The 25265-nt window shown below is 36.4% G+C and overlaps 1 protein-coding gene across 4 annotated transcripts in view; it reads left to right on the forward strand.

Moving 5' to 3' along the window:
• The window catches only part of ADAMTS6 (ADAM metallopeptidase with thrombospondin type 1 motif 6), a 302396-nt gene that overhangs the window by 208628 nt on the left and 68503 nt on the right, over window positions 1-25265 (forward strand). For all 4 annotated transcript variants that reach the window (XR_011562416.1, XR_011562415.1, XR_011562417.1 and 1 more), the window contains exons 18-19: window positions 6498-6661; window positions 7082-7220. Coding sequence is in view for 1 of the 4 variants with exons in the window: in XM_070774612.1 (XP_070630713.1) it covers window positions 6498-6661; window positions 7082-7220 (303 nt within the window). In the remaining 3 variants the exon portion in view is untranslated. The remainder of the gene's footprint in view (window positions 1-6497; window positions 6662-7081; window positions 7221-25265) is intronic.

Genomic DNA, 25265 nt, shown 5'->3' on the forward strand with positions numbered 1-25265 from the left:
AGTGTTAAGTAACTTGTAGATGAGCTTGATCTTTTTGAGGCATGTTTTTGAGTGTTGTTGAGATGAGTCCAGAGTAGCCTTTATTCCCACTCCAGTACTCTTGCCTGGAAAATCTCATGTATGGAGGAGCCTGGTAGGCTGCAGTCCATGGGGTCGCTAAGAGTCAGGCACGACTAAGCTACTTCACTTTCATGCATTGGAGAAGGAAATGGCAACCCACTCCAGTATTCTTGCCTGGAGAATCCCAGGGACAGAGGAGCCTGGTGGGCTGCCATCTGTGGGGTCGCACGGAGTCGGACACGACTGAAGCGATTTAGCAGCAGCAGCAGCCTTTATTCCAGGGTTGCTCAGCCCCACTAAAAAGGCATTATTCTCTGATGAATGTCCTATTGCTTGAAACTTCTGAATTCTTGCTCTAGAAATTTTTCTGCTTATGATTATCTAGTATTGGGGTGGGACAGTCTGGCCTCATGGAATTTTATCCTGTGTATATAGAGAGTACTATTCAGTAACAAATTCCCTCCTTTTACTCTAATTTTCTGGTTCTGCAAATTCCAGCTATTTTAGCCTTCCTAGTTTCTGATCTTTGTCTCCTAACTCAGTGAGACCACCATGTTCTGCTTTGGTTCTCCTGGTCTACACTGACAGAAAGTGCCTCCAGGCAGAAAGCTAGGGAAATTATATGACTCACTTTGTGTTCCTTTTTGCATGTCACAGCTCTTCACCATCCTGACCAGTGTCTAAAAACAGCTGCTTCATATATTTCATGAGTTTTCTAGTTGTTTATAAATGGAGGGCAAGCCCAATCCCAGTTATTTCTCATATAAAAAAATGGAAATTCTGTTTATTTGATATTTGATTCCTTGAGATGGATTTAGACTCTATTATGGCCCTTATGAGTTCTTGCTCCCCTTAAAATATCACCTCTTTTTCCTTAAATCTTTTAAAAATAAGACTATATCTAGAATGCATCTTTAGATAGAATATCAATATCATCAGACTCTTCCTTTCTTTGTTTAAGAAGACTTTTTTATTTTTACAGCATAATTTTAGATTCCTTTGTGCAACAGCAAGAATCAAAACAAAAATAAGATTTCTAACATCAAATGTTTTACCTTTGATAATTCTCAGTCCATAATGCCACATCCTCCTCCCTTAGCAAATTTTTGTTCAGGCCTTTAAATGTTTGGTGTTGCTCTGAAATACATTATGACACTAGCAAATGTGGTTTAGGATTCCTTAACTGAGTAGATAGGAAAATTGAAAAGTGAGAGCTTAAATTGAAGGAGAATTCAAAGATGCTAGATGTCTTGTTTTTATTTTTGTTTTCACTGTTTTGTATTGTGCAGATTCAGGTATACTTATATTTGTTGTTAATCGCTCAGTCATGTCTGACTGTTTGCAACCCCATGTACTGCAACATGCCAGGCTTTCCTGTCCTTCACTATCTCCTGGAGTTTGCTCAAACTCATGTCCATCAAGTTGGTAATGCCATCCAAACATTTCATCCTCTGTCACCCCCTTCTCCACCTGCCCTCAATCTTTCCTGGCATCTGGGTCTTTTCCAATGTGTCAGCTCTTTGTGGTCAAAGTATTGGCTCTTCAGCTTCGGCATCAGTCCTTCCAATGAATATTAACAGTTGATTTATTTTAGGATTGACTGGTTTCATATCCTTGCTGTCCAATGACTCTGAAGAGTCTTCTCCAGCACCACATTTCAAAAGCATCAATTCTTCAGTGCTCAGACTTCTTTATGGCCCAGCTATTACATCCATGCATGACTATTGGAAAAACCATAGCTTTCACTAGATGGACTTTGTGGACAAAGTGATGTCTCTGCTTTTTAATATGCTGTCTAGGTTTGTCATAGCTTTTCTTCCAAGGAGTAAGCGTCTTTAATTTCATGGCTGCAGTGATTTTGGAACCCAAGAAAGTAAAGTCTGTCGCTGTTTCCATTGTTTCTCCGTCTATTTGCCATGAAGTGATGGGACGAGATGGCATGATCTTAGTTTTTTGAATGCTGAGTTTTAAGCCACCTTTTTCACTCTTCTCTTTCACTTTCATCAAGAGGTTCTTTAGTTCCTCTTCACTTTCTGCCATTAAGGTGGTGTCACTTGCATATCTGATGTTATTGATATTTCTCTCAGCAATCTTGATTCCAGCTGTGCTTCATCCACCCCAGCATTTCTTATGATGTACTCTGCATACAAGTTAAATAAGCAGGGTGACAGTGTACAGCCTTGATGAACTCCTTTCCCAATTTGGAACCAACCTGTTGTTTCATGTCTGCTTCTAACTGTTGCTTCTTGACCTGCATACAGGTTTCTCAGGAACCTGGTCAGGTGGTCTGGTATTCCCATCTCTTGAAGAATTTTCCACAGTTTGTTGTTATCCACACAGTCAAGGGCTTTAGCAAAGTCAGTGAAGTAGAAGTAGATGTTTATATGGAATTCTGTTGCTTTTTCTATGATCCAAGGGATCTTGGCAATTTGATCTCTGGTGCTCTGCCTTTTCTAAATCTGACTTGTACATCTGGAAGTTCTCGGATCACATTCTTTGAAGCCTAGTTTGAAGGATTTTGAGCATTACCTTGCCAGCATGTGAAATGAGCACAGTTGTATGGCAGTTTGAACTTTCTTTGGCAATGCCCTTCTTTGGGATTGCAATGAAAACTGACCTTTTCCAGTCCTGTGGCCACTGCTGAGTTTTCCAAATTTTGCTGCCATATTGAGTATAGCACTTTTACAGCATCATCTTTTAGGATTTGAATTAGCTCTGATGAAATGCCATCACCTCTTCTAGCTTTGTTCATAGTGATGCTTCCTAGGCTCACTTGAATTCACATTCATAGGATGTCTGTCTCTAGGCAAGTGATCACACCATTGTGGTTATCTGGGTCATTAAGACCTTCTTTGTGTAATTGTTCTATGTATTCTTGCTACGTCTTCTTAATCTCTTCTACTTTGTTCAGTTCTGTTCAGTCACTAATTGTGTCCGACTCTGCAACCCCATGGACTGCAGCATGACAGGCTTCCCTGTCCATCACCAACTCCCGGAGTTTTCTCAAGCTCATGTCCATTGAGTCAGTGATGCCATCCAACCATCTCATCCTCTGTTGTCCCCTTCTCCTCCCACCTTCAATCTTTCCCAGCATCAGAGTGTTTTCAAATGAGTCAGTTCTTTGCATCAGGTGGCCAAAGTATAAGAGTTTCAGCTTCAACATCAGTCCTTCCAATGAATATTGAGGACTGATTTCCCTTAGGATGGACTGGGACTTGCAGTCCAAGGGACTCTCAAGAGTCTTCTCCAACACCAAAGTTCAAAAGCATCAATTCTTCAGTGCTCAGCTTTCTTTATAGTCCAACTCTCACATCCATACATGACTACTGGAAAAACCATAGCTTTGACTAGACGGACCTTTGTTGGCAAAGTAAAGCTGTCTTGGTTGGTCATAACTTCTTCCAAGGAGTAAGCGTCTTTTAATTTCATGGCTGCAGTCACTATCTGCAGTGATGATTTTGGAGCCCCCCCAAATAAAGTCTGTCACTGTTTCCACTGTTTTCCCATCTATTTGCCATGAAGTGATGGGACCAGATGCCATGATCTTAGTTTTTTGAATGTTGAGTTTTAAGCCAACTTTTTCACTCTCCTCTTTCACTTTCATCAAGAGGCTCTTTAGATCTTCTTCTTTTTCTGCCATAAGGGTTGTGTCATCTGCATGTCCGAGGTTATTGATATTTCTCCCGGAAATCTTGATTCCAGCTTGTGCTTCATCCAGCCCAGCGTTTCTCATGATGTACTCTGCTTATAAGTTAAATAAGCAGGGCAACAATATACAGCCTTGACATACTCCTTTCCATATTTGGAACCAGTCTGTTGTTCCATGTTCATTTCTAACTGTTGCTTCCTGATCTGCATACAGATTTCTCAAGAGGCAGGTCAGATGGTCTGGTATTCCTATCTCTTTCAGAATTTTCCAGTTTGTTGTGATTCAGCTTTGTTAGGCCCATACAATTTATGTCCTTTATTGAGTCCATCTTTGCATGAAATGTTCCCTTGGTATCTCTTACTTTTCTTGAAGAGGTCTCTAGCCTTTCCCATTTTATTGTTTTCCTCTATTTCTTTGCATTATTCACATAAGAAAACTTTATCTATCCTTGCTATTCTTTGGAACTCTGCATTCAGTTGGGTATTTGTTTCCCTTTCTCTTTTGCCTTTTCCTTCTCTTCTTTTCTCAACTATTTGTAAGGCCTCCTCAGACAACCATTTTGCCTTCTTGCATTTCTTTTTCTTGGGGATAGTTTTGGTCATCGCCTCTTGTACATTGTTACAAACCTCCGTCCATAGTTCTTCAGGCACTCTATCTGTCAGACCTAATCCCTTAAATCTATTTGTCACTTCCACTATATAATCATAAGGGATTTGATTTAGGTCATACCTGAATGACCTAGTGATTTTCCCTATTTTCTTCAATTTAAGTCTGAATTTTGCAATAAGGAGTTCATGATCTGAGCCACAATCAGCTCCCAGTCTTGTTTTTGCTGACTGTATAGAGCTTCTCCATCTTCGGCTGCAAAAAATATAATCAATCTGATTTCAACATTGACCATCTGGTGATGTCCAAAAGTCATCTCTTGTGTTTTTGGAAGAGGGTGTTTGCTATGACCAGTGTATTCTCTTGACAAAACTCTGTTAGCCTTTGCCCTGCTTCATTTTGTCCTTATATTGCCTAGGTAATTTTGATGTTTCAAATGAGAGAGAATCACTATGAGATTTTCAAATAAAAAAATTTAAATATAAGACAAATTTAAGACTAAATAATTTTTAGCTAGCATGTTCCTGTCTCCAAAGTTTAGACTTTTTTTGACAGTCAAATGAATTTACAACATATTTGAAGTCAAGAAGGTACAGATATACTTTCCAGGCAGTTACGGATGAGGGAATGAAAATGATCTATACTCCTAAGGATAAGTGGTAGATTTCCAGAGTCAGAGACTCTGTACCATGACCCTTTCAGTCCTTTGGGGCTGCATGATCATCTGGCCTCATAAAGTTTTTGAATAAGTTAGCAAACTAACATAAAGATTAAGCTGACATGTTTGTCACTGTCAAAGCATGATAATTATTATCAAAATTATCACTCATTTATTTATAGAAGTTTTTATGTAGTAGTGCTGATAACCATTTTTGTATTACATATTTTTAAACTTTTTTATACAGTTTTTTCCTAAGGAAGTTTAAAAAATGATGTTAATCTTTTTCTTTATACCTTCTGACGTTTTGATCATGCTTAGAAAAGCCTTTCAATGCCCCGTTATTTTTTTTTAAATATTCCCACATTTTCTCCTAGCATTTTATGACTTAACTATATTTACATTTAAATAATTACACATCTGGCATTTATTCTTTTGTCTCCCTTTCTTTAAACTTTGTTTTTATTGAAGTAAGATTCAAATAATATAGAATTCAAACATTTTAAAATGAACAACATCGTGGCATTTAATGCATTCCAAAATATTTTCATCATCCCAGAAACAACCCCATGTGCATTAAGCAGTTACTTTCCATCCCCTAGCCCCTGGCAGCCACCAATTTGCTTTTTGTCCCTATGGATATACCTATTCTGATATTTCTTGTAAATAGAAGAGTAAAATAGGTGATCTTTTCTGTCTACCTTCTTCCTCTTAGTGCAATTTTCTTTTTTTTAGTTTCATCCTCATTGAGTCATGTATAGTACTTCATTCTTTTCTATGGCTGAATTTTATTCCATTGTCTTGTATATGCCCCAGTTTGTTTATCCCGTCATTCATTGATGGACATTTGGGTTGTTTCCACCTTTGGCTATTGAGAATTACTACTATAAGCTTGTGTATACAAATATTTGAGTACTAATTTTCATTTCTTTTGGATATATACCTAGGAATGGAGTTGTGATAGCTATTCTTATATAAAGAATGAGATAAATTCAGCATTTTTTTTTTGCCTACTAGTCTTCTGCTTTAGTTCCATTTCTTGTTATCTTTCCTCTACTAATTTAGGATGCTTCCTTTGTTATACATTAACTCCCTATTGTACTTGTGTTTATTTCTTAGCTGTCCATTTTGTTCTGTTTTTCTGTCCATGTGTGTGCCAGACCACAGGTTGCCCCACCCCTGTATTTGTATAATTACTGTTTTAACATTTGGACAGGAAAATCTGCTCCTCACCCCTACTCCCATCCTTTAGTCATAATTTCCCTTGCTTGTTCCATATTTTTATTCTTTCAGATAAGCCTTTCATTCTTTTCTATCAATAACATTATAAATACTCAGTATCTTCTTGACATTCATGTGGAAAATTACTATTTTAAATTGTACTTAAGAAAATGGTCAAGAATCCCATGTCTAAATGAAAATGGATATTCATTGTACACTTCAGTGCAGTTATTATTCAGTTACATTGTAGTGAATGAAGTTTCAGATTTTAGCTAAAGTGTTTTGTTTTATTTTTTTTTTTAGCTTTAAAATCTGAAGGGGATGATTACTATATTAATGGTGCCTGGACTATTGACTGGCCAAGGAAATTTGATGTTGCTGGGACAGCTTTTCACTATAAAAGACCAACTGATGAACCAGAATCCTTAGAAGCTTTAGGTCCCACCTCGGAAAATCTCATTGTCATGGTAAATATGCCTTTGCCATTTCATTTCTCCTCTTTGTAATCTGGCCTTTGAGGTAGGACGGGGCAGGATTTATTATCTGAAATTAAAGTGATGAAATTAAAGTAAATAATGGTAAAATGCCCAAGGGTGAAAAAATCTGTGTAAAGTTGAGACTGTGCTGTTCTTTCCATGTGACTGATCTTTTCAATGCCTGCTTGAATAATATTTGTATAACCAAACAAGGCAAATGAGAGAAATGGCTCCAAATTACCCATGAAAATGGAAGGAGAATATTCAATATAAGTACATGTATTCTAAAAGTTGTCTTAAATTTCCCTTAAGACTTAAATTATGACATTTTCTTCTTCAAAAGAAATAATAAATATCTGAATAAAGGCTCATTGTATTTTAATTATCTTCACCAGTTGTTTTCAATGGCAGGTTCTGCTTCAGGAACAGAATTTGGGAATTAGGTATAAATTCAATGTTCCCATCACCCGGACGGGCAGTGGAGACAATGAAGTTGGCTTTACATGGAATCATCAGCCTTGGTCAGAATGCTCGGCTACTTGCGCTGGAGGTAAGACACCCACTAGGCAGCCCACCCAGAGGGCAGGATGGAAAGCAAAACATTCTGAGCTATGCTTTGTGTTTGCTAAAGAAGCTAATTGGAAACATTTCTTGCAGGTTTGCTTCAAGCTGTAATTTAGCAAAAGAAACTTTGCTTTAATTACATTATATTCCGTTTGTTTTTAACCTCATGTAATTTGTACAGATTTGTTGGTAAAATACATCTTGGCACAATGAGTGTCTCTGCTGGTGCTTCTCCCAAGACTATCTTGAAGGTGGGCTGTTTGCTTTTCGTGAACACATTCTTGGTAAAGAACATCAAGAGTTTTAAATAAGAAAATGAGTGAGAATCAGACGGCACAGATGCAACATCTTGTAATGGGGGATGAGAATGTATGTCTGTGTGCTTGTATGTTTGTGTTTGTGTGCTTGTGTGTTTCCCACAATCCTATTCAAACTCCCTTCTGCAGCCATCCAAGTTAAGGGGCTATATTCTGGGATACTACAATAATTACTGGTCTGGGTCTCTGGCTTAATGGTGTTTGCAGACCCCATGGTAGTCCCTCAGAGAGGTAGCTGCTAGGCGGTGGTTGGTGATGTGTTGGTTGTCCCATGTGCGTTTTTCATGGGTGCCTTTTCCCCACAATTTACTCTATTCCTAATCCTCCTCCCTCTAGTGGCCACCAATGCAATTCTTTACCTCTGGCTGGGAGAGCAGGACAGTTGGCTTCCTTCAAAGCCAACACCCTTGCTGCTGCATGGACTGGTGAGTAGAAGTGCTGTGCAAGCAGCATCTTCCTTCTCTCTGGAGACTAAATGCATCGCCTCCACCGTACACCTTGATCCTAATAGGCAAGAAAGCAAACGTATCCCTCAGGTCTGTGCTGGACTAGAGCACCTCACCATTCCAAAAGCAAAGATGAAATTTTGAATAGTGATATATAGAATGGGAGAGATGGAACTAAAGTGAATCATCCCATTTTACCCCATATTCCAATTACCTATTTTTCCTTTCTAAACTACTGAGAAACACAGGCTTTACATGGACTTTATCCTACTAGTCCTGTACTCACTGAATCTCTAAATACTTCTGATTCTCAAAGCTTGAATCAGAGAAATTATTTTTCACAGATTCAGTAATTTTAAACTCATATAGAATTAAATCACGGATAAACTCCAACTTCTGGAGTAAGCACTATAGAAAAAAGAAAAACCAATGAATAATAATAATGTTTTCCTTCTGTGTGAAGTATCATGAAACATGTTTATGTGTAATCTGTGGCATATTTATAAAGATTTCTAATTCCCATCCGTTTTATGTGTGAAATGGCTGGTGATTTAGAAAATTTAAAAAACTATAGGGCATTACTACTTCTTTTAATAAAATAAAGAATATTTGAAATGAATCATTCAAGTGAATGCCATTATATTATAGTGGCATTTATACATATATCTTTCTTTGTTTCAATTAAATTCCTTTTTATTTAATCCATAAATTAACTTTCCCCTTCTCACATACCAAAAAGAAATCTTCATGATAACAGTAAATACATAATTCAGGCCCTGAGGTAAGGTGGGATAAACTTATTAAAGAAGAGTCAAAAGAATTTAAGTTTAGGAAATCTAATGAAGTTTAAATGTCGAGGTTGATTATCTCAGAGAAGAGAAGGCTGAGGGAAAGTATATTAGTTTCTTCAAGTATGTGACAGAATGTTGAATGGGAAATTCTTAGTACCTATTCATCTTTGTACTGACAATTGCTATATTTGGGGATGGTTTAGATACAGTCTTGTCTGAGGCCAAGGAGGGATTAAGTAAATTCTCAATGTTCCTTCTAACTCTGATTCTTTTGTTCAGAAAGGAGATAGTCCAACAAAAAAAGGGGACTTAATTTAGGAGAGAAACTATGATTTTATTAAAGTAAAGAAATATGAAAAATCTGAATGTGTGTTATTCTTTTCCATGACCCTAGTATTGAGAAATCATAATAGAAGATAGACTTCTTGTGCTAGGAGATAAAACAAAAGAAAAACGAGGAGGAAGCAAAACCATTGGAAAGAGAATTTTCTCCTTGTTATTTGTACTTTTCTCTTGTCTTGTGGAGCTACCATCCTAGATATTTGAGGTGGTTCTGGAAACTAAAATTCTGCTCAGTTATGAGTGACAAGCCTTTAAAAGGCCATTGCCTTCTTTGGAAGAGAGATGTACAGTGTCTGAAAATTGGCAGGCATAGTGTGATGAGCTGTTATTTCTTGGTAAGTAGTTTGCAAAGTGTGGTCACCAGACCAGCAGTATCAGTGTTACCTGAGAATTTATAAGAAATGCTAATTTGGGACCCATCTCAGACCTACCAAATAGCATCTCTCTGGATGGGGCCTCAAACTCTGTTTTAACAAGTTCTCCGAGTGATTCTGATACTCACTCAAATTTCAGTACCACTGGTCCTAGTTCACAGAGAATCTGAAACCTAGCGCTCTAGACACATAGAATTCACATCCTCATCACTGAAGTCTATGCATCTCACTAGATTCATTTTGCATCTAAAACAATTCCTGGAACATACTAGGAACTCAGGAAATGTTTATAGTAAGTGAATGAGCAAAAGGAGTGAATTACTTTTGGAAATTTTATATTTATGTTATTCTTTCCAGGGGGGAAAATTAGAGTTTAGAATTGCTATTTTTCTTGTAAGGTGGAGCAAAGCAATTGCTAGAGAAAGACAGTATAATTTTGATTATAGTCTTTTGTTTGAATAGGTTGAAAATATTTCCTAGAATATAGAGTACAGATATCAATTATTAGAGTTATTCTTCCTACACATAACCCCACTTTTAACCCTAGGTTCTTTAAATATTGGAGGCTTAGGATTGAGGGGAGGAAAATCCATTATGGCTCCAGGAATCTTGATCAAAGAAAGAACCAGAGTCATATGCTCAGTGATGGTAAATGGAACTTCATCTGTAGTTAAGGAGTCTTTCAAGGAAAGTCATTTCTTCTCAGTTTCACTCAGAAGCTAAAGATGAATACTAAACATGAATTTTTAATTGGGATACTCTATGCTCATCTTTACAAGATGATGCTAGGTATCTTGAGACTGCCAAAACTTTTTAAAATGTAAAACAAAGGAACAGGAACGATCTCAAAGACCTTTTTATTGCAATCTCATGACTCGTCAGTGTTCTCACCTATGCTGTCCTGCATATGTCTAATTAATAGCAAGACCTTTGGACTTTGAGTTTGGGAGCAATGTTGGTATTTTTTCTTATGAAATCTTTCAAGATAAGAAGTTTTGAGACTGTTTTTCTGTTGCTTAGCAGACACAATGACAAATCTAAGACTGCAGGAAACATTACTGGTGATTCAGTCCAAGAAATGGTCTTTTCTCTGAGTCAGTGGTGACACACTTCCTTAGCCTGAATAAAAACATTGAGATGCTGTGGGGTGTTGTCTTCAGGATAAATGTGATTTTTAAGATACAGTTGTGACTCTTCCTCTCTGAGAGAATTAAAACTTGACTATTTTCTGAACCATTGTTATTCCCACTATTGTGGGAATTCCTTATCCAAAGTATTGTATACTCTGTAATTAATCTGACTTCTAAACTTATATACTACTATTGTATTCATGATTAATGTGTTAATTGATAAAGCTTGGCCACGTAGTGAGAATTGTACTATTTTAAAATACAAAACTTTAGGAGTTTTTTAAGTAGCAATTTATGATGGTATGCCTTTTCTATGATTTTTAAACATTTAAATAATAAATAACATTTCTTATTTAAATATTTGCTCAGACGGTAAAGAATCCGCCTGTAATGCAAGAGACCTGGGTTCCATCCCTGGATTGGGAAGATCCCCTGGAAGAGGGCATGGCAACCCACTCCAGTATTCTTGCCTGAAGAATCCCCGTAGACAGAGGAGCCTGGTGGGCTGCAGTCCATGGGGTCACAAAGAGTCAGATACGACTGAGCCACTAAGCACACACAATAAATAATATATATTATCTTTTGGTTTTAGTTGTATATACTCTCTTTTTACTGATGTTTGGGTAGATGTATGGTTTTCAAGTTGTAGCATGCATCAGAATCACCTGGAAGGCTTGTTCAAACAAGATTGCTGGATTCTGCCTCCAGTTTCTGATTTGGTAGGCCTGAGGCAGACTCCAAGAATTTGCATTTCTAACAAATTTTCAACTGATGCTGGTAATACTAGCATCCACTGGTATCAGTGAACCATACTTTAAGAAATCATACTTCAAGAAACATTGGGCTAGATGCTTAGATTTTATAAAGTAAATTATTAAAACAAACTGATAAATCTTTTAGATAATCATATTATAGTTGTAATCACATTACAACTAATCTTTTTAATGATAAATGGTTCTAGCTCATCTATGTAATAACAAATAAAATTTTATAGTTTTATGAAACATTTTTTGGTGCCCTGTTTCATTTGCTCATTCTAAATAGCACCAGGAGATAGGCATTGCTATTGTTATTCTTCTTTTACAGGTAAAACTCAAGTAACTTGCTGAAATCAAGACTTCAAACTAGTGATTTTCTAAATGTAGAAATTTTCTAAATTTCTCTTATAATAAAAATGGTCCTTTACCTTGAACAGAGCTTTTTCGTCAGTTGACATTGTCAGTAGAGCAACAGGCCTACCTTTGCATGAAATGTTCCCTTGGTGTCTCTTAATTTCCAATTCTATTATTTTCCTCTATTTTTCTGCATTATTCACTGAATAAGGCTTTCTTACCTCTCCTTGTTATTCTTTGGAACTCTGCATTCAATTGGGTATATGTTTCACTTTCTCCTTTGACTTTTACTTCTCCTCTTTTCTCAGCTATTTATAAGGCCTCCTCAGAGAACCATCTTGCCTTCTTGCATTTCTTTTTCTTGGGGATAGTTTTGGTCACCGCCTGTTGTACAATGTTATGAACCTCCGTCCATAGCTCTTCAGGCACTCTGTCTATTAGATCTAATCCCTTGCATCTATTTGCCATTTCCAGTGTATAATCATAAGGGATCGATTTGGGTCATACCTGAATGACCTAGTGGTTTTCCCTATTTTCTTCAATTTAAGTCTAAATTTTGCAATAAGGAGTCAATGATCTGAGCCACAATCAGCTCCCAGTCTTGTTTTTGCTGACCATATAGAGCTTCTCCATCTTCATCTGCAAAGAATATAATCAATCTGATTTCAACATTGACCGTCTGATGATGTCCATGTGTAGAGTCATCTTTCATGTTGTTGGAAGAGGGTGTTTGCTATGACCAGTGTATTCTCTTGATAAAACTCTGTTAGCCTTTACCCTGCTTCATTTTGCCCTCCAAACGGGCCAAACAGGCCAAATTTGCCTGTTACTCCTGGTATCTCTTGACTTCCTACTTTTGAGTTCCAATCCCCTATGATGAAAAGGACATCTTTTTTTGGTGTTAGTTCTAGAAGGTCTTGTAGGTCTTCATAGAACCATTCAACTTCAGCTTCTTTGGCATTAGTGGTTGGGGCATAGACTTGGATGACTGTGATGTTAAATGGTTTACTTTGGAAATGACCAGAGATAATTCTGTCATTTTTGAGACTGCACCCAAGTACTGCATTTCAGACTCTTTTGTTGACTGTGAGGACTATTCCATTTTCTTCTAAGGGATTCTTGTGTACAGTAGTGAATACAGTGGTCATCTGAATTAAACTTGCCCATTCCTGTCCATTTTAGTTCACTGATTCCTAAAATGTTGATGTTCATTCTTGCCATCTGTTTGACCACATTCAATTTACCTTGATTCATGGACCTAACATTCCAAGTTCCAATGCAATTTTGTTCTTTACAGCATTGGACTTCATTTTTATCACCAGACTTGATATTGTTTCCACTTTGGCCCAACCTCTTCATTCTTTCTGAAGCTATTTCTCCACTCTTCTCCAGTAGCATATTGAATACCTACCAACCTGGAGAGCTCATCTTCCAGTGTCATATCTTTTCACCTTTTCATACTATTCATGTGGTTCCCGAGACAAGAATACTGAAGTGATTTGCCATTCCCTCCTCCAGTGGACTGCGTTTTGTCAGAACCCTCCACCATGACCTGTCTTTGGTGGCCCTGCACAGCATGGCTCATAGTTTCATTGAGTTAGACAAGGCTGTGATCCATGTGAGCATTTTGGTTAGTTTTCTGTATTGTGGTTTTCGTTCTGGAGGCTGACTCATTGGAAAAGACCCTGATGCTGGGAAGGATTGAGGGCAGGAGGAGAAGGAGGTAACAGAGGATGAGATGGTTGGATGGCATCACTGACTCAATGGACATGAGTTTGAGCAAACTCCAGGAGACAGTGAAGGACAGAAAAGTCTGGCTGCTACAGTCCATGGGGGTCACAAAGAGTCAGACATGACTTAGTGACTAAACAACAGTAGAGCAACGTGATATATTCCCCACTAATAATTTCTCCTTTACTAGCTTGAAATTTCATTTTTTCAAATGTTTTTCCTAAAGCAGTGATTCTCAGCTTTGACTGTTCATTGGAATCACTTAGGGAGCTTTAAACAACTTTGACACTCGGTCCTGCCCCCAGATATTCCTATCTAATTGTTTAGGAATATTGCCTGGGCATCAGATTTTTAAAAGCTCTATTGGTAAGTCTAATGTGTAGCCATGGTTAAGTACTGCCTTTGAGGCTGATTGAAGGTTTAGTTAGTCTTCAAACTGCATTCAGATGCAAACACCTCTCGAAGCATTACTCATATCTCTGTTACTAATTGGCTAGTAGTTGAATGCAAAGGTTAATGAGCTTTTGGTATAAGTATCTGGGGTGGAAAAGTAGCTAGAGGCATCAGAGAAGGGAATGAAAAGAGTGGTAGAATACTAATTAATTTCGCAATTTTGTTTAGTGTGGTCATTGTCCTTGGACTTTTCTTTAGAAAGCTTATTGTAGTTTATTTACATGCTTACTTCTTTACCTAATAAATCATTTATAAGCCTCTAAATAATGCTTTTAAAACTGACTGAAATTGTGTTAAATATCTTATTTTGGCCTTTTGGCTAACTAAGATCAAGTGAAATTATACTAAATAGATTTTCCAAAACCCTTTTTTCTCATTTCAAGTTTCTGTGGTACTTAGGGAGCTAAAATGAATAAGTGATATATATACTCAACCAACTTTAATTTAGACACACAAGTCAGAATATGAGGCCCTTGTTTTAACATTTATGAAAAACTGATAACAAACTTTTTTTTTCTCTTTGTGACTAAAAGTTCTAATCAGAGAAGGCCTTTTATTGTTTTAGGAAATTGTTGTTTTTGTTAGGGAATGAATTTTTGCAAAATGCAGCAGTATTCACAATAATTTCCTCCCCTATCTTTCTAGATGTACTCTCATTTCCCACTATTCAAACCAGTCCCTTTACGCCTCACCCCCCGAGTTCTCCTCTTATTTAATACAACCCTTAGACTTTAAAGCTTCCCTGCTTGCAGTGCGGGAGACCCGGTTTGATCCCTGGGTCAGGTAGTCCCCCTGGAGGAGGAAATGACAACCTGCTCCAGTATTCTTGCCTGGGAAATCCCATGGACAGAGGAGCATAGTGGTCTACAGTCCGTGGGTCACAAAGAGTCAGACAGGACTGAGAAACTAACAAAGACTTTAAAGCAAAGCATTCCAAAACCAATTAACAGAGTTGATGCTGTACTGTTGTACCTGTTCTGTTACAAAAGAAATCTTAAGGATGCTTTAGTTGTGCCAAGAAAGGTCAGCAATACATATGTATTTTAATGTATTAGTTTTACATTTCAGAGAAGGCAATGGCACCCCACTCCAGTACTCTTGCCTGGAAAATCCCATGGATGGAGGAGCCTCGTGGGCTGCAGTCCATGCGGTCGCTAGGAGTCGGAATGACTGAGCGACTTCACTTTCACTTTTCACTTTCATGCATTGGAGAAGGAAACAGCAACCCACTCCAGTGTTCTTGCCTGGAGAATCCCAGGGACGGGGGAGCCTGGTGGGCTGCCGTCTGTGGGGTCGCACAGAGTCGGACACAACTGAAGCGACTTAGCAGCAGCAGCAGTTTTACATTTATACTCTAAATACACAGTCTTTGTCCTGCAATCAGGTCTATTGACACTTCTGATTACTTTCTCCAAATTGTTTTGTCTAGGCTTTTCAATTTCTTTCTCTTTGTATTGAAGTACAAAAATTATATACCAGTTTGGTCAGGTTTCTGCTGACAAAGGCATCTCTCTGCTAGCCATTCATTACTTAGCAGCTCAGGGGAAAAAAAGAAAAAGATAAGCTAAAGCTATGCTTAGATGGAGGACTGGAAGAGAGAGACAGATTTATGTTTAGAGGCAATTTTGATTTTGTTTGATGATCAAAGAGCACAGATTTTTCTTATACAATGGAGTGTTTAAGGAGTGTTTCTGATCAGTTGTCTTTGACTATTTAAAATGTTATCAGTTTTCCTTTTACATTTACATAGTCTGTTTAATTTTATTATATATTTGATGCCTAAATTTTATATAGATGCTTATTTTACTTGTTATTCTTTTTCCTCCCTGGATATCATCTTAAGCTTAATGTGTGTGTGTGTGTGTGTGTGAATAGCATATAAATTTTAAAAAGAAATTCTATGTTTTTCCTCTTTCTAAGACAGATTTTTTTATTTTACTCTGTGGTTTTACCTGGCTCACCTAGATTCTTGTATGTATTGGAACTGGTTTCTACTTTTTAAGATTTTTAAGATGCTTTACATAGTTTCCAGTTACTAGTTTGTATTTTCCTGATTTAGGGTCATATTTTTCACACCGCACTGTGGTTCCCCAGGACTCTACAGCACACTCACAGAGGCACTACTGAATATTGTACATTTTCAATGCAAACACAATGACATGGGTCATACACTACACAAATTATTACTTTTGAGTTGTTTGGACCTAACTATTTAATAAGTGAAGCTCTTATTTTTTTCTTCCTGGGAGAGCTGTGAAAAAATTACTGGGACACTAATGGTGCTGTGAACCAAGAACATTTGAGAACTCTTGATTTAAACTAAAATGAGTATCAGTAAAGTTGAACAAAAATTAGTCACCTCACTTCCTTTCAGTAGATGGTGAATTTTATTTCATAAGAGGAAAAAATGTATAAAAACTCCTTATTCAGGGTCTTAGTGATGTTCAGTTTAAAAATGGAGACTCGTATGCACTTTCATTAAGAAACTAGAGATTTTGAATAGTATGTAATTTTCTCCTTCATATCTATATTATTTCTTCTGACGTGCCCTGCTTGAACATGTTTCCTTCCTCTGTTTCTGCTAGTTCAGTTTCAAGTGATTAAAACAAAAGAAAAGAAAGGAAGAAAGGGAAAAGGAAAAAAAAAAACCAAAACTATATATTTAAAAGAGCCCCAGTAGCAAATTCTTCTTTGCAATTTACTACCTAACAAGTTTATGTAATAATATACACTATTCTATTTACTAATAATAGACTTTTCAGATTGCTTTAGTGAATCTTTCATGCAGATTACCTGGTCCCTTTAGAAAGTTAGATATTTCTACGTTGTTTCTATAGAAGCACTTAATGTTATGTATTTTATTGTTTTCAAGAATAATGCAACACAACCATAATTGTGCACTTAAAAATAAAATAAATCCATTCTAAAATAACAATTTTGAAAAGTAATTATTAGAAAAATATAATGCAGTCCTTATGCCAGTATAATATCTGGCTGAAAGAGACCAGCTCTCAAAGGACTAAATAAAACAGAGGCAAATGCTTTATATATTCACAGATGTCCTTTTAATTTCTTTGCTGATTCTGTTAGTGATGTTAAATATGCCTAAGATATTTAACATCACTAATAATGGTCATTTGACATTATTAGTGAACTAACAATATGCTTCATACAAACAAGGGTTTTGAAACTTGACTTTTATAGACCTAGTAAATAATTGGAGAAGGAAATGGCAACCCACACCAGTGTTCTTACCTGGAGAATCCCAGGGACAGCGGAGCCTGGTGGGCTGGTGTCTATGGGGTCGCACAGAGACTTAGCAGCAGTAGCAGCAGCAGCAAAGATAATAATGACTAACACTTGTATTGCAGCTTATAAATGACGCATACACTGTAACTTGGAAACAAACTCAAAGTGGATGGGGTCCTAAAATGAAACAGAGGAAAACAAAATTCAATTATTTTTCGAGTTTCAAGATAGACTTGACTGGAATGAAGTGTGAAAGACATTAATAAGTCAATAATTGTTTTCTTCCCTTTGCTTTAGAAATTACCATTCATAAGTTACTTTCAGAGTTAAGTAAAAGATAAGAGATGGAAATTTTAGTTTGAATAATTAAAAGCATATTAGTCATTGTCATTTCTTTCCCTTTGAAGAAATATAGTTATATAATTAGTTTTTAAGAAAAATCCCCTATAAAAGATATTTTCTGTTTAAGGTTGTATTGTGTTCTGTTTGAAACTACGAGGGTCCTGTTACATTTGGTTCCTTTATATACCAAACTTAGACATAAAGCACATCACTGTGATACTTTTAATGACACAAGGCCTTTGTAAAAAGTGACTTGAGTTTACAAGGAATTAAAGATTTGCATGAGCTTTGTTCGTTATTCCCTAATTTTCGCTTTGCTCTTTGAAAACTAAATTATTTGTTAGACTAGACAATAGTCTGTCATTGTACTGACTGTAGCATTACCCTAGTCACTCTTTCTCATCATCCCCTTCTTTCAATTAACTTTCAGTGTTGAGAAGGAAGTGTACACTTTAACATATGGGGTTAGTTGTACCAGGCTCATAGCTGGGCACTTGTGAATATCACAGCTCCTAAAAGCCTATGCTATGTAGAGGAGAGTGAAAAAGCTGGCTTAAAACTCAGAGTTCAAAAAATGAAGATCATGGCACTCAGCCTCATCACTTCATGGCAAATAGATGGGGAAACAATGGAAATAGTGACAGACTTTATTTTCTTGGGCTCCAAAATCACTGTAGATGATGACTGCAGCCATGAAATTCAAAGATGCTTGCTCCTTGGAAGAAAAGCTATGACAAGCCTAGACAGCATATTAAAAAGCAGAGACATCACTTTGCCGACCAAGGTCTGTCTAGTCAAAGCTATGGTTTTTTCGTTAGTCATGTATGGATGTGAGAGTTGGACCGTAAAGAAGGCTGAGCACTGAAGAATCAATGCTTTTGAATTGTGGTGTTGGAGAAGACTCTTAAGAGTCCCTTGGACTGCAAGATCAAACCAGTCAACCCTAAAGGAAATCAATCCTGAATATTCACTGGAGGGACTGATGCTGAGGCTGAAGTTCCAATACTTAGGTCAGCTGATGCGAAGAGCTGACTCATTGGAAAAGACCCTGATGCTGGGAAAGACTGAAGCAGAAGGAGAAGGGGACGACAGAGAACAAGATTTTTAGATGGCATCACCAACTCGATGGACATGAGTTTCAGCAAGCTCCAGGAGTTGGTGATGGATAGGGAAGCCTGGTGTGCTGCATGCAGTCCATGGGGTCTCAAAGAGCTGTACATCACTGAGCAAATGAGCAACAAATGTTGCCATCGACTGCACTTAGCTCAGTTCTCATGTAACATGCCCTTCACAGGAGTATTCTGCTAGGTAAACTCATACTCTTGGCTGATTCACAGTTCTGAAAGCTAATATGTTTTTTCTTTTATTTCTCTATTTCTATTTATCATTTTCCTTATATGGCTTCCTCTATGGAATATACATTCTAAAAAATTCTTTGAATTCTACTCTGTATTTTCAATATAATTTAAGCTTTCTAACTTCTTGTAAAAAATCTTGCATATGCAAGTTTAGTTTTAGAATCTGACATTTTTTACTGTTTACCCTTGCATACTGTGGCTTGCGTTTTCTCTAATGTTAAGATTTATAACTGAGGGAAAGAAGTCTCTGCTAACCTAAAATATTCCTCCTAATGCTGTTTTCCTTCCTCTTTCATTTTGTTTCTATTGCTTTAGAGATTGTGTTCTTCCTTAACATAAATAGGGCCTGCATATATATTTACTCACTGAAAAACTTGGGTAGGGCTGAAAGCAATGTTTGAGTGCATTCCTGTTGTATTAATGATCTGTGTATCAAGGGTCATGTTTGACTTCACAGAAATTTTGTCCCGAATCTCATTTTTGACCGTCATAACATTATGCATGTTTACAAGGTATTATGAATAAAATACTTTTGGGAAAAAAATAAAGCTTCTTATAATGATAAGCATTATCACAATTTTATAGTATTTTATGATATTACTACTCTCATTTTTTTATGTAAACAAAATTAAGATTTTATTTTAAAAACATACAGCTTGTTTATGATTGTGTCCTTGTTATAATTTAAATCTGAAATATTTGCTCTTTGGTTCCAAGAAAAGGATTTTACATATAATTAAAGAAAAGCTTTTTTATTTGGTAAATAAGTAAAAGAAGCTCAAAATCATCTTATACTCTAGCATCATTCCTCTAAGATTTTTAATGAAATACCCAAAACAATAAACTCCTACTAAAGTTCATGGAAATACCTTTTTAGTATAATATGCGTTAATTATTTATATTAAGAAACTTGCCTCTCATAAAGTCTTTTATTTCTAGTGTTCTGCCTCTTGACATGTCTGACTCCTTTGATACATACCTCACACTGCTAAGAACTGAGACATTTAAACAACTCAAAACCAAATGGAATCTATCAAATGCTGTTCTCCAGACTTATATTCTGTAGAATACAGGGGGAAAGCAGACACAGAAGGGGGAAAAATGGAAAATTGAATTGGGGGGGGAAAAAAGAAAAGCCAACTTTCATAGAATTTTGGATCTGAAAGAAACATTAGAAATCATTTAATTTTTTTAATCTCATTATACAAAGGAGAATAAAAACTTGCCGTAGATCATTTACCTACACTGCTAGAACTCAAAAAAAGGTGGTAACTAAACATGGCAGAAATTGGACTGAGAAAAAAATATCATAAAAAGATAAAGTGAAAGGAGATAACCACATAGACATTTGGCTATGAGAATTCTTAAGATCCACGAATATCAAAGAAAAAGGAATCAGAGAGCAGCTTAACAAAATGAGAGGACTATAAAATTAACAATATTAGGTCTGAAAAGGCATGATCTTATTAGATAAGGTAGCTTCCATAATATAATGGTAATTGCCTTATCCTCTCCCTTCCTTATTAACGTAATCTCATTGAAGTCAAGTCTGTCTCACTCATTTTCCCCCTTATAGAATATCCATGACTTAGACTTAGTAGGAATTCAATGAGTTAAGTTAGATTCTTTCCATGGAAGAGATTACTGTTAATTTGTAATGAGTAGTAGGAATTACCTCTAAGGATAATATGATTTCCAATAAACACAGTATTTGTATGCTCCACCTTATCTATCACTAAACACAGTTGCTCTAGAAAAATAAATATTTTTAGAGCCTCATTTTCCTTTTCTTAATCCTGCTTTCTTAGGATGTTTAATTTTCCTCAAGACAGAAGGGAAGACACTGGAAAGAGAGAGAAAGGAAACCTTTGGAAGATAAAAAAACTAGCACGAGGCTTTTCAGAAGAAGGAAGCAATTGGGTGGAGCTGATTGGTACCCTGATGCCAGCTGTTAGATCCAAGGCAGATGGGCTTTGCTCTGCCCTACAAATGCTTATGTCTGGCCAATAATCACAGCACAGCAACCAGATTCCAGCTGTGAAAGGCAGAGCAGAGAGACATTTTTTTTTTCCTGGCACTTGTTGCTCTCTGGATGCTATCTGCACTAAAGATTTAGATTAAATTAATATTGTTGGCCATATGTTCTGTATACTGTGGTTATATAGTGTTGTCTTGGTTGCTAGCTACTTTGGATGCTGTGGTTAAGCAAATTGTTGCCTTAGCCACCAACCACATTTTTACTATAAGCTCTGACTTACTAACCTCCCCCCTCTTCTTCAGAAAAACTATTTCCTGGGTAAATACGATGTGCTTTGCCACTAGATTAAATTATCTAAGTGTTGATTAGCCCATCAATCCTAAAGTTGCACTTTTTCTCTTATACTCACATGTAGTTATAGACTACACACTTACCAAATGAATGGTCTAGAACTGAAATGCTGGTTCTTATGAGTAGATTTGAGAAGACCTAAAATATCTTTCTCTTGCCCTTAACGTCTCTTCCATCCTTCTTAGTTTAATACATGTCATTCTTTTAAATGAAATTCAAGTGGTAATTTGATGACAAAATGATGAATTGCCCTGTTCAGTTCAGTTCAGTATCTCAGTCATGTCTGACTCTTTGCAACCCCATGTACTGCAGCACACCAGGCTTCCCTGTCCATTACCAACTCCCAGAGCTTGCTCAAACTCATGTCCATCGAGTCGGCGATGCCATCCAACCATCTCATTCTCTGTCATCCCCTTCTCCCCTGCCTTCAATCTTTCCCAGCATCAGGGTCTTTCCAATGAGTCAGTTCTTTGCATCAGGTAGCCAAAGGATTGGAGCTTCAGCTTCATCATCAGTCCTTCCAATGAATATTAGGGATTGATTTCCTTTAGGATTGACTGGTTTGATCTTGCAGTCCAAGGGACTCTCAAGAGTCTTCTCCAACACCACAGTTCAAAAATATCAATTCTTTGGCGCTCAGCTTTCTTTATGGTCCAACTCTCACATCCATACGTGACTACTGAAAAAACCATAGCTTTGACTAGACAGATCTTTGTCAGCAAAATAATATCTCTTGCTTTTTAATACGCTGTCTAGGTTGGTCATAGCTTTTCTTTCAAGGAGCAAGCGTCTTTTAATTTCATGGCTGCCTCACCATCTACAGTGATTTTGGAGCCCAAGAAAATAAAGTCTGTGACTATTGCCATTGTTTCCCTATCTATTTGCCTTGAAGTAATGGGACCGGATGCCAGATCTTAGTTTATTGATCATGGCATTTGAAAACAATGCCCTGAGAAAAGCAATAAATTGCTAAATATTTTTACACATGTATGTATAAAGTGATTTAATTATCTGAAAGAAGAGAGATGGGACATTAGAACTCTGAGCAGCTTATAAGAGGAATAAAAGAGGGACTGAAAAGGATGCAAGAAATGAAAAGGAGGAAAGTTCTCTAAAGTGTTCACTCAGGGTTGGCCCTATGACTGCAACTGCTGAGCAAAAGACCCTGTATTCTTGAACCATCACCATTTCCTAGAATAAGCACAGAAGATGAAGGATTCCATCCAGGACTTCTTGCTCATTTTCCTATGGTATATGCTATTTCAAAATACTAAATGCCATTTCTTCATGTGTACCTTGAGCAGTGATTCAAGCTATGTACTCCTTCCTCCTATTGGACAACATAACTTTTGATAGGCACGTAGATCATCTGTAACCTTTAACTATTGGCAGAAATGAAATAAAAGATCTGTCAAATTTAAGCTTCCAAGCTAAAAATAAAGGTTATGTTTCTGTGTTAAGAAGCATGTTTGCTGTTCTGTAGCTCAAATGGTAAAGAATCTTCCTTCAACGCAGGACACCCAGGTTTGATTCCTGGGTCAGGAAGATCCTCTGGTGAAGGGAATGGCAATCCACTCCAGTATTCTTGCCTGGAGAATGAACAGAGGAGGCTGGAGGGCTACAATCTATGGAATTACAGAGTCGGACACGACTGAGCAACTAACACTACTACTACTACTAATCAAAATGATAAACAAAGTAAAAGACTCTAAACAGGATACACTCATTTTAGAGTTTAGAGTAAATGTATATTGGTAGTGATATCTTTGTACTTAAATTTAGTAATATGAAAGCAGCAAAGTTTTTTTGTTTTTACAAGGAAGAGGAATTGCATTTAAAAACAGAATTAGGTATAGAATTTGCATGCCTGTAACTTCAGGTGTTTAAGAATAAAATATAATTAGTGCAGTTTTAAGTCTGACCAATTAAATTCTGCTGAACATCTGAATATCTCCAGAGGATATGGGCACTAAACCACCAGAACTTTATTTTTGATTAGGCATATACTGACTGGTCATACAGATATTTTATGTTTTGGGTTATAAACTATACGTCTTTAGATTTGAAAGCATAGTGGTTTTGTGTAACCGGATGTAATTATTCCCAAAAAGGTTTAAATCAATTTCTTAGCAATGTTTTACAGATTACTTTAAAAGAAGCTATGTACAAGAGGGTTAATCATATAAAAAGATTCTAAACTCAATCATTTCTCTTGTTGACTTAGTTTAGATTATTTCCAGTTGATTTAAATTTTCTAATGCTAAAAGCTGCATTTTCCTTAATCCATAAGTATGTATTGAAAAATCCATTCAGTTAAGTGCATTGCCTTAGAGAGTTACTCGGTTGCTACTGACTTAAAAAGAAAAAAAATCTAAACCTACCAAGTGTGGGGGGTATAAGTTGGAAGATTTGTGCTGTTGAAGGAAGATAGTTCAGCATTTTAGGAAGATTTGAAATAGATTACTGGTATAGTCAGTTCTTGACTGTGAAATACCACACTGTCTAATGTGGCATTTTAGAAGAAAATTAATAAAAGATGAATGCAAGGAAAATGTATCTTTGTAAAACAGTTATTTCAGCTGCTTATTCAAGAACTTTAATTTTTGCTTCATAAAAAATAGCTTTCTGAAATTATGAAACTGAAATGCACCCCTAAATATTCTAAATTCTAGTTGTTAAGAAACTAGACATGAGAAAATTAAGTCAATTTGTAATTCTTCACACTTAGCTCAGTATCGCATAAAGAAGTACAGTGCCTTGTATTCAGTAATTATTCTCCATTGAATGAATGAATGGATGAGTGAAAGAATGAATGACCCACTAACCATGTTTAGCTGGCATTTTTAGTTTGTGTACTATTAATTTTAACTACTGGATCCCATCAAAGAATAAAATAGCCTTAAAAATAAAGATCCAAAGCAAAGATATGAGATTGTGGATAATTTTTATTTTGCTCTTTCTGGTTTTGTTTATTTTCCAAATTTTTGACAATTAATGTTATGTAGCTGAATTTTTTTCAAGATCATACATGGATAGAATTTATCTTAAAATCAAGTGTAAATCTTACCTCTAATAACTAGTATCTCATCTGTGATTCAAATTGCAGAGGCCTTGCTTTTATAATTAAGGCTACTTTTAAAAACTAATATCATTATAACCAAACAACATTTCTAAGATTTTTTAAGGAAGTAGAATTTTATCTTAACCTGTAGAAACTGAATTGATATTTCTGCCACTGATATCAAGCAATATCAGTCCCATTTTGTAGTGTTGAAAATGTTTATCCTCCCTCAATAAACATAAAATTAAATTAAAATTAAAAGCTTATGCTTTTCTGAAAAACACCCAAGGTACTAGATTGAATGACAACTTTCTTATTGTAAGTATAATCGTATTTTTTAAAATTATTAAACATATTTATAAAAATTAATTTAAGTTGTAAGTCCTTCGTGTAAGTGGATATTTTGAGTCTCCCCACTTCAAGTATAATCATATTTGAATGACTTTTTAAAAATAACCATGCTAACCTATAAAAACAATTCCCTGCTCTTCCTGATAGGAACAAAGTATTGAAGCCGGGCGGATATATATTCTGAGCCATTGTGGCATTTGGTAGTTGAATCCGATGACTAATAATAGAGATTTTTGTCTAGGTGAATCACATGGACTTAGTTATCTGCCCACTGGGATGACACAATGAGGAGCTATCTGGTAAATATTGTGGAACATCTGTGAATGGGTCAAAGATATGCCTAATGTGAATCATTCTTCCCTCAAAAATCTTAAGTTTAATAGTAAAAAAATTCCAAACTGTTGTTGCATAAACTGAGATGTTTGGCCTCTTCAATGGGTTGGGAAGGAATGAATACAACACATACTCTGAGACATTTTGCCAGTAAGTTGTTTGGCTGTGCTTTAAAGCTCTAAATTTAGGAAAACCAAGAAACTTGTTGAAGATGATTAGTGAGAACCACTGCAAGTAATCAAATACATCTTCTTTAACTGCTCACCACCATTATGGAGACTATGGGACTTAATTGTTTTCCCTATCAGGGAA

Source organism: Bos indicus, chromosome 20 (assembly GCF_029378745.1).
Source record: "Bos indicus isolate NIAB-ARS_2022 breed Sahiwal x Tharparkar chromosome 20, NIAB-ARS_B.indTharparkar_mat_pri_1.0, whole genome shotgun sequence".
NCBI classification, from domain to species: Eukaryota; Metazoa; Chordata; class Mammalia; order Artiodactyla; family Bovidae; genus Bos; species Bos indicus.